The following is a 14,531-nucleotide window of genomic DNA, read 5'->3' on the forward strand; positions in this document are numbered from 1 at the left end:
AGCGTTTTTTTTAAATATCTTTGTCGGATAATCCGGTTTTATTTTTTTCGACACCAGTTCCGTTGTGCCAGGACTCGGGCTTACAAAATCGATTTGGGGGCAAAAAAGTACCGTCGGGAGGGGAGGTAAAACATACGGTCGGTTTTGTGACCAGTTACAGTACCATTTTCGCCCAAACCAATTTTAAACAGTGCGTCAAATATTGGTCTTGTTAACATGCATTCTGCTTCAGACATTTCTTAGTAAGTCTATTGAAACCCCTATTTAATATCGAGTTACACCCATTGGTTACACGTAAGCTCATTTAGTGTCCTTTAATCATTACGGCCAATCCATCACGAAGGCCTTATAAAGCCTATATTTCGATAACAACTACACATGTTCACCACAAAAAGGTGTCATTCAAGCCTAATCTGACTCAATCTAGCCCCATTGTAGCATGCCTGTTTAGTACAAAACAAGAATTGGGCTTAAATGTACAACATAATGCCCAATGTATTAAATTGGTGTTAAAATTTAGCCCACTCAGTGCCAAATAAACCACAATGATTGCTCTTTCCAAGTAAATTAAGTGTCAAATACATCCTTTATTGACTAACTTTTAAACATTCAGAAAAAAAAATTACGTCTAGCTATGGCCTTCCAAGGGTCACCAAAGCACCCTCTCATATATATGTACCCATTCAATGCAAAACAGTGTTCAACTATGGCCTTCTCGGGTTCCCGAAGTGTCCAATTATTTCAGGTATAGCTTTGAGGGCACACCGAGCAGCATACCCTGTAGTATCAATATTTGATGATGCTGTATCCATCAATGGCCAATAAACCTATATCTCTACTGATTAACAATTCCAATGCCAAACAAGTCAATATTTTACTTCATTCTTGCCAATTAAATTACCATCATGTCCATTGTAACTGAACCTACATTCCAAATACATTGTAACCGATAATAACAAACCCCGAATTATCTAGTCAAGCCACTCAATTGTAAAATAAGTCCCAAATAGAAACCTTATAAAAAGTCATTTAATAAACTGGTTATCGATGTACTTGAAAGAATATTTAAAAAAAACTTGCATGAAATTGTATAATCTGATTTTATAACAGGATGTTCATAATTAGGATTATAAATAAATAAATCTAACCAAATTTAAAAAGATAAATGAAATTAATACACACACACTATGGTTAATGTATTGTGTTTTTTTAACATCTTCATCACTAGAAACATACGAGATAGTGAGCATTTTGAAAACAATTTTTGAAAACATTTTGTAAGCATATGCGCATTTTTACATTCAGATACTTATAAAAGGCATACTTTACACACTGAAGACCAATTGGTTTTATTCAACGTTTTATTTATCGACACTATAGGTAATTGTATGTATAAGTAATACGTCTATGTTTTATTTCAACAGGCTAAATTTGTCAACAGAATGACATTGTTTAAACATGTCAGTTGAGAATGACCCTGCGAAATGCCATAGCCGGGAATCCGAAAATGACGACATGCTGAACTATGTCAAACCATTGATTTAAGCGCAAGCGAGGTACGTGAGATTTTTCTTTATTGATCAATTTTACATTCAGTTTGTCAAGTTCGCTGAACTATTTCCTTAATTATGTTTGGTGTTATTAAGTTATTTTACAAATTGTTCCTACGCCTTGACAAATAAACTTTCACGATCCATGGCAATAACCAATTATTCTTTATAAAACTATCATAAGTTGAGATAAATATTTTGGAAATGTTTCATTTTTTTCATTGTGATATTTTTTTTCAATGGATGTAATGTTGGTAATCATCAACCAACATGTTTAATGAATAGACCTAAAAACACCAATAAAAAGAAAGGTGTTTGCACAGCCGTCCGTGTAGTGGATTTGAAGTACGTTCAACAACATTTGCTACTTTCGCCCAGGAATCATATTGTTTTATTACAAGTTATTGCACAATTAAAAATGAATTATATGATATGGTTATCATATTTAACGTTTAACAACAAATGACACTTTTATTATATTATAATTATTAGGACTTGATATATTAATGAGTTAGTATCTACATCATAAACGCGATAAAAATAAATCGATAACGCTAATTTATTTCATAAATTAAAGTTATATTTCGATGTAAAGAATAAGAATGAATAGAATATCTTTTGTTCAAACACATCACAGCATATAACATCATAAATGTGCATAATGTATGTAAATAATTACTTTCATATGCTAACTTTTAATTAAAAATGCAGTTGAAACTGTTCCCTCACACATCTGTCATTGGCTTTTTAACCTTCCTGCTTCGCCGTCTTATTGGTTTTTTATTGATATCCTCCTCTTTTTCTACTTTGGTGCTTCTTAGTTCGTCACGAATACTTTTAATCAAGCGTTCATTCTTCTCTTCACTGTTAATATCCGAGACGATGTCGACTACATCTTTGTTTGCTATATTTCTTTCGGGTCTCCTGTGTTGTTGAAGTGAATCGCTTTCTCGGCGATTTTCTTTTGCATTGGTTTCAGATTTAACAACGTGGTGATCCTTTGAAGTGTTTCTAAAACCCGTATTTACACCAGAAGAGCTCCTGGAATGCGGAACACTGCCGTTGAAGCTGAATTTAGATGTCCTCTCATCAACATAGTTGTTTGTTAATTGAGGCGGCTTTCCAGAGCTAGGTCTTTCCTCTTTTGTACGTAAAAGGATTGGTTTGCCTGGATCTTTTGTATATGTGGACCCATCTATAGTAGTTGTATCTTGTAAGTCAAGCACATTTAAGTCTGTTGCTGGTCTTCTCCCTTTTAGGTTGTTATTCGATTTCTGTCCAAGTTTCGTAACAGGTATGTCCTAAATAATGTTTACAACATGATGTAATAATAATTCATAATGATTATGATATATCTAATTTGACTAAAATGAGTAACCAAAAATGAGAAAAAAAATGTATTATACTTATACTTTCAATCATGTTGTTTATATTGATGTGTTTCTTATTAAAGTAAGATTTAACTTAATCATTAATAATCTACTAATGGATAGGTACAGTATGTTTAAAATATGGCACAGGCACACCTTAAAGCGAGATAAAGCAACAACAGTTGAGACCAGTGCGTTGACCTGCGTGTGATTAAAGGCAGATGGCTACATAATGCACACTAAGTGCTCATGCCCTATTAAGGATTTTCTTTATACTAATGGTAAGATTTTGAAGAAAAATACTTATGGCGTTTATTGTGAAACATTACATTTCATTGGGCCTCTTACCATTTTATTTGGCATGGATATGAGGGCGACCTGGTCGTAAGCTCGATATGGACTCCACGTTTCCAAGTAGTCACCGTAAAGAGCCTTATACGCGGGGTTTGTGTATCCCTGGCCATCCGGTTTCGCTGTTGGTACGTCTATAAGCATACAGGAAACATTAAATAACCACTGTGGTATTGCTTGAAGGGCAACATAATCTCCTAAGTTCCTATAGTTTCCATTGTGTTATTAAATGTTTAAATGGAAAGTGTATATACATAGTGATAGTGCAGAACAGAATGCCTTTGATAGTAGAAATGAAATAGTTTGACAAATTACCTGATTGTGACGAAACGAGAGCATTTTTAAGTTCAGGTTGCCTGCAAATACAAAAACGTATATAATAACAATTAAAATTTAGGTATGTGATGAACAAATACGCCTGTCATTGGCTGTAAGGCATTGGCAAATAAGCATGTCATTGACAATAAAGGCACTGGCAAAAACGCCTGTCATCGACAATAAAGGCATTGACCTAAAATAAATTGGCAAATACGTTTGTCACTGACAATAAAGTCATTGACAAAAAAGGCATTGGCAAAAAACGCCTGTCATTGACAATAAAGGCATTGGCAAACACGCCTGTCATTGGCAATACAGGCATTGGCAAAAACAAAACGCCTGACACTGACAATAAAGGCATTTCCTCAAACATATTGACAAATACGTTTGTCACTATCAATAAAGTCGTTGACAAAAAAGCCATTGGCAAATACGCTTGTCATTGGCAATAAAGCCATTGGCAAAAAACGCCTGTCATTGGCAATAAAGCCATTGACCACATATATATTGGCAAATACGTTTGTCACTGACAATAAAGCCATTGACCACATATATATTGGCAAATACGTTTGTCACTGTCAATAAAGTCATTGACAAAAAAAGGCATTGACAAATACGCCTGTCATTGGCAATAATGGCATTGACATTAAAGGCATTGGCAAAAAAAACCTGTCATTGACAATAAAGGCATTGGCAAACACGCCTGTCATTGGCAATACAGGCATTGGCAAAAACAAAACGCCTGACACTGACAATAAAGGCATTTCCTCAAACATATTGACAAATACGTTTGTCACTGTCAATAAAGTCGTTGACAAAAAAGCCATTGGCAAATACGCTTGTCACTGGCAATAAAGCCATTGGCAAAAAACGCCTGTCATTGGCAATAAAGCCATTGACCACATATATATTGGCAAATACGTTTGTCACTGACAATACAGGCATTGACCACATATATATTGGCAAATACGTTTGTCACTGTCAATAAAGGCATTGTCAATAAAGGCATTGGAAAATACGCTTGTCATTGGCAATATAGGCATTGACCACAAAGACATTGTCAAATACGAGTGTCATTGGCAATAAAGGCATTGGCAATAAAGGCATTGGCAAATACGCCTGCCATTGGCAATAAAGGATTGACAATATAGGCAGTGGCACATACGCCTGGCATTGGCAACAAAGGCATTGACAATAAATGCATTGGCAAACCTATCATTGGCAAAATTGGTATTGACAATAATGTTGAATTGTGATGCATGTGATCCCATATAATGTTGGTATCTTTTGAAAGGGTTTTGCTTGCTTATCATTAATATGTAAATTAAGTAAACGAGAAAACATCACTATATCACAATGTTATCACATTATCATCGTTATGAAGTTATTCTCGCTCTGTTTAATGTTACATAATTATATGTCTTTTAATTGAGTTTTTTATGACACAATATCTCATTGCTTACACAGGTGTGGTATTAGATGCTTGTTTTTCTTTCTCTTTATTTTCATCTGTTTTATTCTGTTGTTGTATCCTGTAACATGATTAATACAAACATTAAAATGAATGTTCATAAAATCAAAATATGTTTTGAACGATATTGTAATACCGTTTTATTATTTGGTTCTCGTTTGTGTGAATACAATCTTAGCAAATTATTTGATGTCCAAATGAATAACGACACAGGTGTTAAACAGTTTAAGGACATCTGTAGTTGTGTAACAATATTTAAAATCCATGAAACTGGTGAATACGAGTGGTGGTATTTTATGTTCGATCCAATACGTATCAACTGTAGTAGTTTCACACAGGACATACAAATGGTGTTGATTTACAAAATATAATTCTGTTAACTAAGATAAAAAAAACTGGTCCTGTTTCGCTTGACTAGCTGCATGCACATTTCGCAATCTTATGAACCAAAACGCTAGTGGAAAAGAGGCGCTTTCAGCAGCCAAATATATATATATTACACATATTTCGACAGGATAAGCAAAATTTCTGCCTTAATAAAGGTGAAGGCTAAGTATTCATTCAAACAAAGCATTGCAAAACCTCGAAGTATACTGTTGAACTGTTCCAAACGCACTGTTGTTTCATCCGACAGCATTGAATTTAGCGTCATATAGAATTTGGAAATGGTATATTTACATGAAAAGTATGTACCTACCTAAAACTGTAAATATGTTCAGAACAGTCATTTTGGCATATTCCATACCTTAAAAAATCTCAAAAGGTGTTTAATGCATATTTGATTTGACAAAATTGTGTCACATGAAAACAACCTTAATACAACTTTTTCTCTCGTAATCTAAATAAATAAATAAAAATGTCTCTGATAATTTCCTCTGAACCATGCTAGTTATCTATTTCGGTAACTCTTTTTAATAGAAGAAATATATAGCCTGGGTACCGAAGATACGACTTTCCTGGACATTTTAACTTGTCGGAGATTTCAAACAATAACGATCTATATTCCAATATTTATATGAAAAGCAGGCACAAGCTCTACCTGATTCCCCCCAAATGATCAACATACCTCAAGTCTTTTTCGCTAAAAGAATTTCCTGGCGATATAAGAGAAAACGCATCGTCAAGAAGCCTGTGCATTCGCTTTCTCGCTTCTGCAATGTTTTCATCCCCAGATTTCTGAAACATAAATCTAATTAATCAAGTAAATTTTCTTTTGATTTCAATTTCCCAACTTGTCCGTTCTATTGCATATGATATCGATGTTAAATGCTGTGTTAGGGAATAAGAAACACGTGTGTAACGGGCGTTGCATTTCCGTTTGATATAAATTGCAATTCAATTCATCATTGAAAACCAAATCATATACAGCATTGATCAGCATTGTTCTTGTATAATGCTTTACCCCGTTGTCTGGTGGTTCTTCTTGTTCAGTCGTATTGTCTCGTACTAGTCTCCCACTGAAATGTAAAATACTCAACATTTTATTCATTTATATTCTCGGCATACTCTAGCAACATTAGTTTTTAAGTGATTAAGCAGGTTTTCCCATTAAAGATTGTAATAAAAAACATAAAAGGTTAAAGCATCCATCATACAGAAAACGCTTAACATTAAGATAGAAGATATATGTTCAATTCCTTGAAAAAAATCGCCCTTTGCCGGCAGATGATTCACCAAATAGTTGAGGAAATTAACGTATAAGTAGAAAAATGAAAAGCACATGCACTTTTAAAAAGATTAATTGAAACTCTTTTAAAATGTAAGATTTTTTTGTAACATACTGCCTACGTATGATCAAATTCTATATCTAAGAATAACTTTCCGTGTAATATTACATTTATTTCAAATTTGTTTCTTATGAAGAGTCACCTAAGACTGATAAAAACATGCGAGTAAAGGATTTGATTTTTATTTCTGTCAAAAGCTTAATATGAAACAAATTTGATTTATTTTACGATAATTTGTCATATGATCGTACTGTATCATTGTCCAACAGACCGTTTTCATCGCGGTATCAATTCATTTCAGAGCTTCTGCATCGCCATCACAAACTCATAAATAATTTCCTGCTAAACTGGCAGATAAATTAAACTATCATTACTTCAAGAGTCTAGAATTATCTATGGGTCCAACTTTGATCTAAATGTATATTTGTAAAATATACGGCATTTATTAATGCCATAAAATGGTTTTCGAAACATCGTTAAATGAAATATAGTTTATATTCATATTTCCCGAAATACATATCTGGGTGGACCAATCGGAGGAACGGACTTCAATATACTTCTGCTTTTTGTAATTCAATAACAATAATTTTCATGACAGAAGTGAAAACGTCCTACATTATATGTCTGATGCGTACGGATGGTTACATCTTAGCTTTTAATTTTCTGACACTTCATAGTGTTGATATCAAAAAACTTTCAGTTGTATTCTGTTGGAAATGTCTTTTTCATGCAATTGAAATTGTACTATCTGCCTGGTCATGTAACTCCAAATAAGTGTTACCGTACGCATTCCTACGCTCGTATCAAGTATATATACACCATTACATCGACCTTTATCTCTATATTAAAACAGAGCATATGGCAATGTGCAAAATTAATTTGACCTCAAAACGTGTATTAAACATTTCAAAAGAAATACTTCTTTCATCAATTTATTACTTCTTTTATCAAAGATTTCCAGTTAATTTCAGACTCAGAAAAGAAAGAAATTATCCAGCTTTGTCATGTCCCTATTTACAACGCTGTGGTGTATGCATAGCTGAAATTATATATCATAATAGAATTACATGTATAACATGTGTTTCACATACTGTATAACCCAGATTTTAGATGAAGAACGGGTCATTCAAGCTTGCTAGTCAAACCCTTGGTCGTTATGTTTGAGAAGATAAGGAAACATATCCGTTGTGAATACGTGCATTTCAGCCACACTCATTGAACTGTTTAGCGAAGACAAACAGTTTTTGGCTTTGCTTGCTCTATAGAGCAACTGTTGGTGCCTCGTAAGATACCTTCGTACAACTAAGAGATCACACTTTCACATCACATTAAAATATTTATTTTTGGACCTATCCCACGATAACCTTTTATCAAAGGATTCGTGTATACTGCTGTAAGAAAGCATGTACAATTTCTCCACATGTCAATGCAATAAAAATAAAATGCAAAATCACAATCCTAGATGTCAGTAGGTACACTCCGTATTCGTCTGTTTTGAAGATAAGACAGACAGGGAGTGTTCTTGTAAGTTCATAGCTACTAGTATTAGAAGAAACATACAGAAGGCAAGACCTGATTTATGATAATGGAGACCTCGTTGCGGTTTTGAGCCCATATAAACCTAATATTAATGTGCAGAAAAAGTTCCTTGTTGCACAACCACTGAAAAGCATTAAACGGTATGACGATGCAACTTACACACCATAATTGACAAGGACCTTTCCCACGTTAATATACACCATATTTGACACCATAAATACCAGGAAGGACCTGTCTATATTTAATTCAACATTCAGATGAAACCTGTTACCGACACCGAAGATGTGGAACTACATCATTTGGAAAAATGCCTTTTTTTAAATGTTAACACATGACCAAATTACATATGCATAACAAAGTATATTTTTGTAATAAGCTGCTAGAATACATAAAATTTATTTAGATTGCACCGTCTATATCTCAAATTGTATTATCTCAAATTGAACTAAATGGCATAATTCATGGTCGCGTGTTCCTTCACCAAGTATACATAATGCGTCCATGTTATTAATACATAATTTATAAAACAGTGGTTACAGGCTTAGGTTCGGAAAATAAGATCTGAAGAACTGTGTTATTTATGGTGATTATTATAATCATTATTTTACATTTTCAAGGGCATATTAATTATCCAAATTATGATAAATGCTTTACGAATACTTTAATCTTCTTAATATGGAGCCAGCATGTTAATAAATCATATTATAAGATCCATTTATTTATCAAAATAAAAGGAATAAGTCGCTCTCGAACGCAATAGGAACTCATTTATTATGTAGATAAATAAAATAGAGAGTACCGAGAAATAACTTACTGTGATATTACACATTATTGTAATGTATTCACTGACCTTTCAATGACAAGATGCGGGACGGATGTATTTTGCATTCCGAGAATGGTCTCATTCATCGCTGTAACATCACCTAGTGGAACGAATATAAATGAGGTATCAATTCAAGTGCATATAATTCAAACATGTTTAACACTTTACCATATATGGATATATTCTGTATAAAAAGTATTAATTAAGTGTGTTAATGGGATACCGTATCTTTTGTCGCATGCAACTTACGTCTATCAAATTTGACATCGAAAACATACATCTGACATTTAAAAATGGAAGCACTTTCGTGAGAATTCCTGACTTAATGTCTGTTATTACAGTTTGATAGCATATGACACTTAACGATCCACATGTACCGTTCATATCGGCGTGTTGTCCCCTGAGTTTGACTTTATTTTTCTTCTTCTCTTCATGCAGATGTTGTTTGACATGTTCATTATCCTGTAATTTGTAAAATGCTCATATGTAAGCATTTCACCGTGTAATAATCATTTTAAGGTGTAAGAACTTATTGCAAGAAAAAGTATACTGGATTATAAATTGCAATCGCATGGTTTTAATGAATGTACCTCTGTAAAACTGGTTTGGAACATGTCGGCTCTATCCGGCTGCAGGCCTTCTGAATGCATACTACTTGTGGCTAACTCCATAAACTCCGTTGCAGGACCTGAACAGTAATATACAACTCAACAATTGTGATCACTTAATGCTACAACTGGCAACCAATTTAGTTGATATTTTAATATGGACTGGGAATACTGATACAAATTTAATGACCATTTTGTGTATCAAGAAGATTGTATTTGGTCCATTTGAAAATAAATTGTTACACAATTGCCACATTTTTACCAGGAATTTGCGTGTTATACTTATTGACTCCTTTAGCCATACATTTAAGTACGGCTAACGTGCGAGTTATGGAACAATGTTTAAGCTTTATTTTATTTCTTACAAACTATCATAAAAAAATCTGATTTCTTATTCTTTTTGATCTGTCGAACTAGAAAACCTTGGCATTTTTCTTGACGTCTTATTTGACGTCAGTTTACGTCATATTAATTTTTTGACTTAATGATCATTTTGTTTATCAAAGACTTTACTATTTACTTTTGATAAAACAGCTCTTTATGTTTCTTATAACAGTAACATATTTTGAAACTAAAATCAATTTGATCCTTAGCAAAATTTGACTGTTATAGTTAACATGATAGTTTGAACGTAACAAAGTGCACGGGATTGATATTGCTGAATAAGTAATAGATACTGTAAGTGTTCGTTTGTGTATGAATACATTAATAGCGAACGTAATTTTGCGTCAACTGTTTCGGCACGTACTGATGCTGTTCCGACTTTCCCTCCTGCTGCGTTGTGCCGGAGGTGCGAGGTCCCGGGCTGATGGCGGAGGCGTGCAACTCTTCTCAACAGGGATATATAACCTGGAACACGATGGTTGACGACAGATATGCAGAATGTGTGTTGTTAATGTCAAAGGTATGAAGAATCCATGAATTCTGTTTACGTATTCTACGTTCGTTTATTACTAACAATTTGGTATATGGTCAATACTACATCAGGAAAGAAAATGTTTGACCCGGATCATTACTTGTGCTATATCAAACTCCAAAAGTAGACGTACTTAAAATGAATCCGTTATTATAAATATGTCTTGTTGCATTCAAGCCTAGTAGTAATGAATCAAGTATTTACTCTGTTAATCGCCTAAAAACTGGACAAAAGACGCAAGACGTACAAACAGAGCACACATACCTCACATACATCAGCATAGCTTTATCAATAAAAGCTGGAATTACAGCCTTGTAACGGTCAGTTAAACACGAGTTCAATAACTTATTTGCCTCCTTATTAACTTCGTATATATATATATATATATATATATATATATATATATATATATATATATATATATATATATATATATATATATATATATATATACGTGTGTGTGTGTGTGTGTGTGCGTGTGCGTGTGCGTGTGCGTGTGCGTATTATTTTTGTTTGGAGAAATGCCAACAAATATGTACACATACGAAAACAAATCGTACACAAGAACTAATGGAGTGGTCTATAAGTTATAATAATCACAGCGTGACGTCTACCTTCCCTTCGACGGAGTGCTGTGTTTTATAGGCGGTGGATATAAAAGATGTTCCTCCTCGTCCCGTCCATGTCCAGATTCAGAAAGTTCCGGATTCTCCGGCCCGTATGACCTCAGTTTTGTCGGAATTATAGCAGTCACGCTGCTTCGTTGGCGAGGTAGCGGTCTTTTCGACGGTGATGGCGGTAGTGAACGCTTGGCAGAACATAACCAACTTTCAATTGAATAAATTCGATATTTCTTACTCTTAACTACAAGATGCGTTGATATTTGTCGCCAAAACCTGATTCTTTGTAGTCATACTTTAAAAGGTTACCATTGGAACAATAATTACATAAAACAAAAAGAGACACAAACAACAACAAAACTGTTAAAAGATAGTGTTGAATATAATAATAAAATTGAATATCTGGAATACTGTCTTTGAACAATCATTGAATTTGGAGTTGACAAACCCCTGTTTAAATAATACCTTTCTCGGTGCAGGCTCCTCGATGGACATGAGTTCAGGATCTCCATCATCGTTTCCTACAGGCTTGTGTCGGCAACACTTGCAGTAGATGCAGATGGTGATAAACACAATTAGCAAGGCTCCACCAGCACCACCGGCTATCGCAGCGATTAGCCAGATCTGAGATTCGTCACTTGTAGGTGTCGTCTGTGTCGTCGTCGGAATGTAAGCTGGAGAAAGACAAGAAAATATGATAAAATATAAGTGTTCGACCGCTTTTTAATAAACATATATGAATTTTGAATTCAGATTTCTTTTTCCATTAATATGTTTGCTGTTTTCACGACGGAAATATATTACAAAACCGATTTAATTGCGGATTTGAACATTAGACATAATTCGGAAACAAATGTCTTGGGTTTCGTGCTATATTTTTGTATTTCGGGTGTAACGAATGTTTGTTATCTCGAACTTTTTTCCTAGGTCCTGACGAATTCGACATAACAAGTTTCAACTGTATATTGTAGGATCTCTTTTTATGATACGTACTCTCGGCCTTGACCGCGACAACCTGTCTCAGGATAATTGCTAGCTCCTGTGTGTCGAGGGTGACGAGAGCTGCCACCGCCTCCTCTGCATCCATCACGCGGCCCTGCCTCTCGACCGTGTACACAGCCGTCACCGCGCTGCTCCCTGCCGTCCGCAATAACTCGTGCACCTGATAGTGAGATTGACAACAAAACATGTTCAAAACAAAACGATACTTCTCTTAAATAACAAATTCTTGATAATTTTAGATAGTTACCTAAACGATTGAACATTAAGCAACTGCAGTATTATAGGTTGTTGTTGTTGTTGTTGTTGTTGATGATGATGATGATAGTGGTTATATTAAAAAATAAAATTAACGATTATCAATTATTTCTTTTCATTTTAGTGTTTTAAGGCATTTCCGAGTATTAAGTATTACTGTTCTTGTTAGTGTTTTATCGCATTTCCGTTAAGATAATGAATGTACGATTGTGTACATAAAGAACAGCAAAGTTCAATACAAATCATTTTAAGTCACGAACCTATTTTTTACATTGCAGCGGAAATTATCATTTCGTTAAAACTGATGTACTAATAAGACTATAATTGTATGATGTGTCATCCACAGTCGTAAAGGTTGGCAGTCAATTTGCCTACTAATCATCACTATATTTGATGAAATGTCAGACGCCGTAATATGTCACAATAAATCGACAATGAAATTGTTATTGATATGGTTTGGGATACAAATGTAAAATAAAATAAAAACAATTTTACAGTAAATAGTTTATTTTTCAGATTTTCTTGTGTTTAAAAAGTCAAATGCGTGACTTATATTCTTTGCAGTTGAAATGATTTTAATAATGATGAAATTTTCGAACGACTCCATTAAGTATATTAACATAATTATACCGAACATAATGTAAAAACGCCAGGGCAATATTTCGACTATAACCATGCACTATCAACCGCTGCCGCACTGATAAATAATCGGGGAGGGGGGGGGGGGGTATAACAATATGCCATATTTTGTCCACAAGTGCTAAAAACAAATCGTTTCGTGTTATGACTCGCCAATCGCCATGTGTTTATGAACACGTAATATTTCTTGTCAATGAGTCATTTCCACATACTTCAATGTATAAATTTATGTTGAATGTTTGAACTGCAATAATGTACTGTTCTATTACTTTTTTATGACATCATTTATCTTCTGCTCTGATGATCTAATACGAAAAAGAAAGTTCTTAGGTCACATCCAGAAATTGGCCATCGATGTTTTGCAACGTATTTTCTATCGGAAGTGCTACTCACATGTACGGCAGCGTCACCGACAGTCGTGTACCGCTTACGTCTCTTCCGGTCCTCAAGCGGATCAAACTGTCCTTCCGCAATCAGTTTCTCACGCAGGAACGCCTCACTGTAGGCATTCGCCAAACCCTGCTCTGTTTCCATCCGGAACGTTGGATCGCTCACATTTATATTTTTCTGAACCTTTAAAACTTTAAGCACAGTTACGAATAAGTTCACCTACCAAACAAACACAAGATACAGCAATGATTTGTTAGTCATATCATTTTCCAGGTCAAATATTTTAAAAAGAATTCAGAGAGTGTTTAACATGCATTACAACAAAACTAAACCACACATTTTTTTCGAAGAAGGTCATCTTAAACTTTTGACCCACTTGAAATTAATTAAATGGAAAAATGAGTTAAATATAAAATTTCTTGTACTGACCAGTTTTGACCCAATTCTTTTCTCTTGCTGTTGTAGCATTTTCTGTCGTACGTGTCGGCTCTGGTGTGGAGACAGCATGCGAGCTGTACATATTTTCTGAAGATGTTTTAGTGGCAGATATGTTTTTAAAATGTGTTGACATCAATGAATTAGAGGTACTTGCAGGTGTCAGCTTTTCTGTGGCTAAAAACGTGGACATATCGGTTGAGTTTAAAGTTACATTTACTGCGTCAGTTGTACTGCTGATGATGACACCTGAATAGTTGGCCACTGTCGTCGAGAAGCTTGATTCAACATTAGATGGCATACTTCCATAAAGCGTTGATATAGGTGAATCTGGTGACGAGACAGTATACAGTTCAGCAGTATTCATAGTATTTGACCAGGACTCAACAACACTCGAAGCTGGTGTCGGTGAAATTACAAAAGACACAGATGTTGATCCTTGTAAACTGGTCGTTGCCGACGGTGTAAAAGCTGTGCTAACGATATCCGATTTTAAAAGTGTTGTGCTGCTTGAAAT

The 14,531-nt window shown here is 34.5% G+C and overlaps 1 protein-coding gene across 1 annotated transcript; it reads right to left on the minus strand.

Moving 5' to 3' along the window:
• Window positions 1–1,890: 1,890 nt before the first annotated feature.
• LOC128232559 (uncharacterized) lies at window positions 1,891–14,321 on the minus strand. The gene is made up of 15 exons (XM_052946195.1): window positions 14,009–14,321; window positions 13,583–13,770; window positions 12,287–12,455; window positions 11,759–11,967; window positions 11,288–11,481; window positions 10,506–10,606; window positions 9,740–9,837; window positions 9,527–9,611; window positions 9,177–9,249; window positions 6,463–6,517; window positions 6,127–6,236; window positions 5,053–5,121; window positions 3,587–3,627; window positions 3,269–3,405; window positions 1,891–2,851 (listed from the first exon to the last, which is right to left on the minus strand). The coding sequence occupies exons 1-15, from the start codon at window positions 14,313–14,315 to the stop codon at window positions 2,276–2,278; spliced, it is 2,412 nt and encodes an 803-aa protein (XP_052802155.1). The 5' UTR covers window positions 14,316–14,321; the 3' UTR covers window positions 1,891–2,275.
• Window positions 14,322–14,531: the final 210 nt, after the last annotated feature.

The sequence above is a fragment of the Mya arenaria genome, chromosome 4, assembly GCF_026914265.1.
Source record: "Mya arenaria isolate MELC-2E11 chromosome 4, ASM2691426v1".
NCBI classification, from domain to species: domain Eukaryota; kingdom Metazoa; phylum Mollusca; class Bivalvia; order Myida; family Myidae; genus Mya; species Mya arenaria.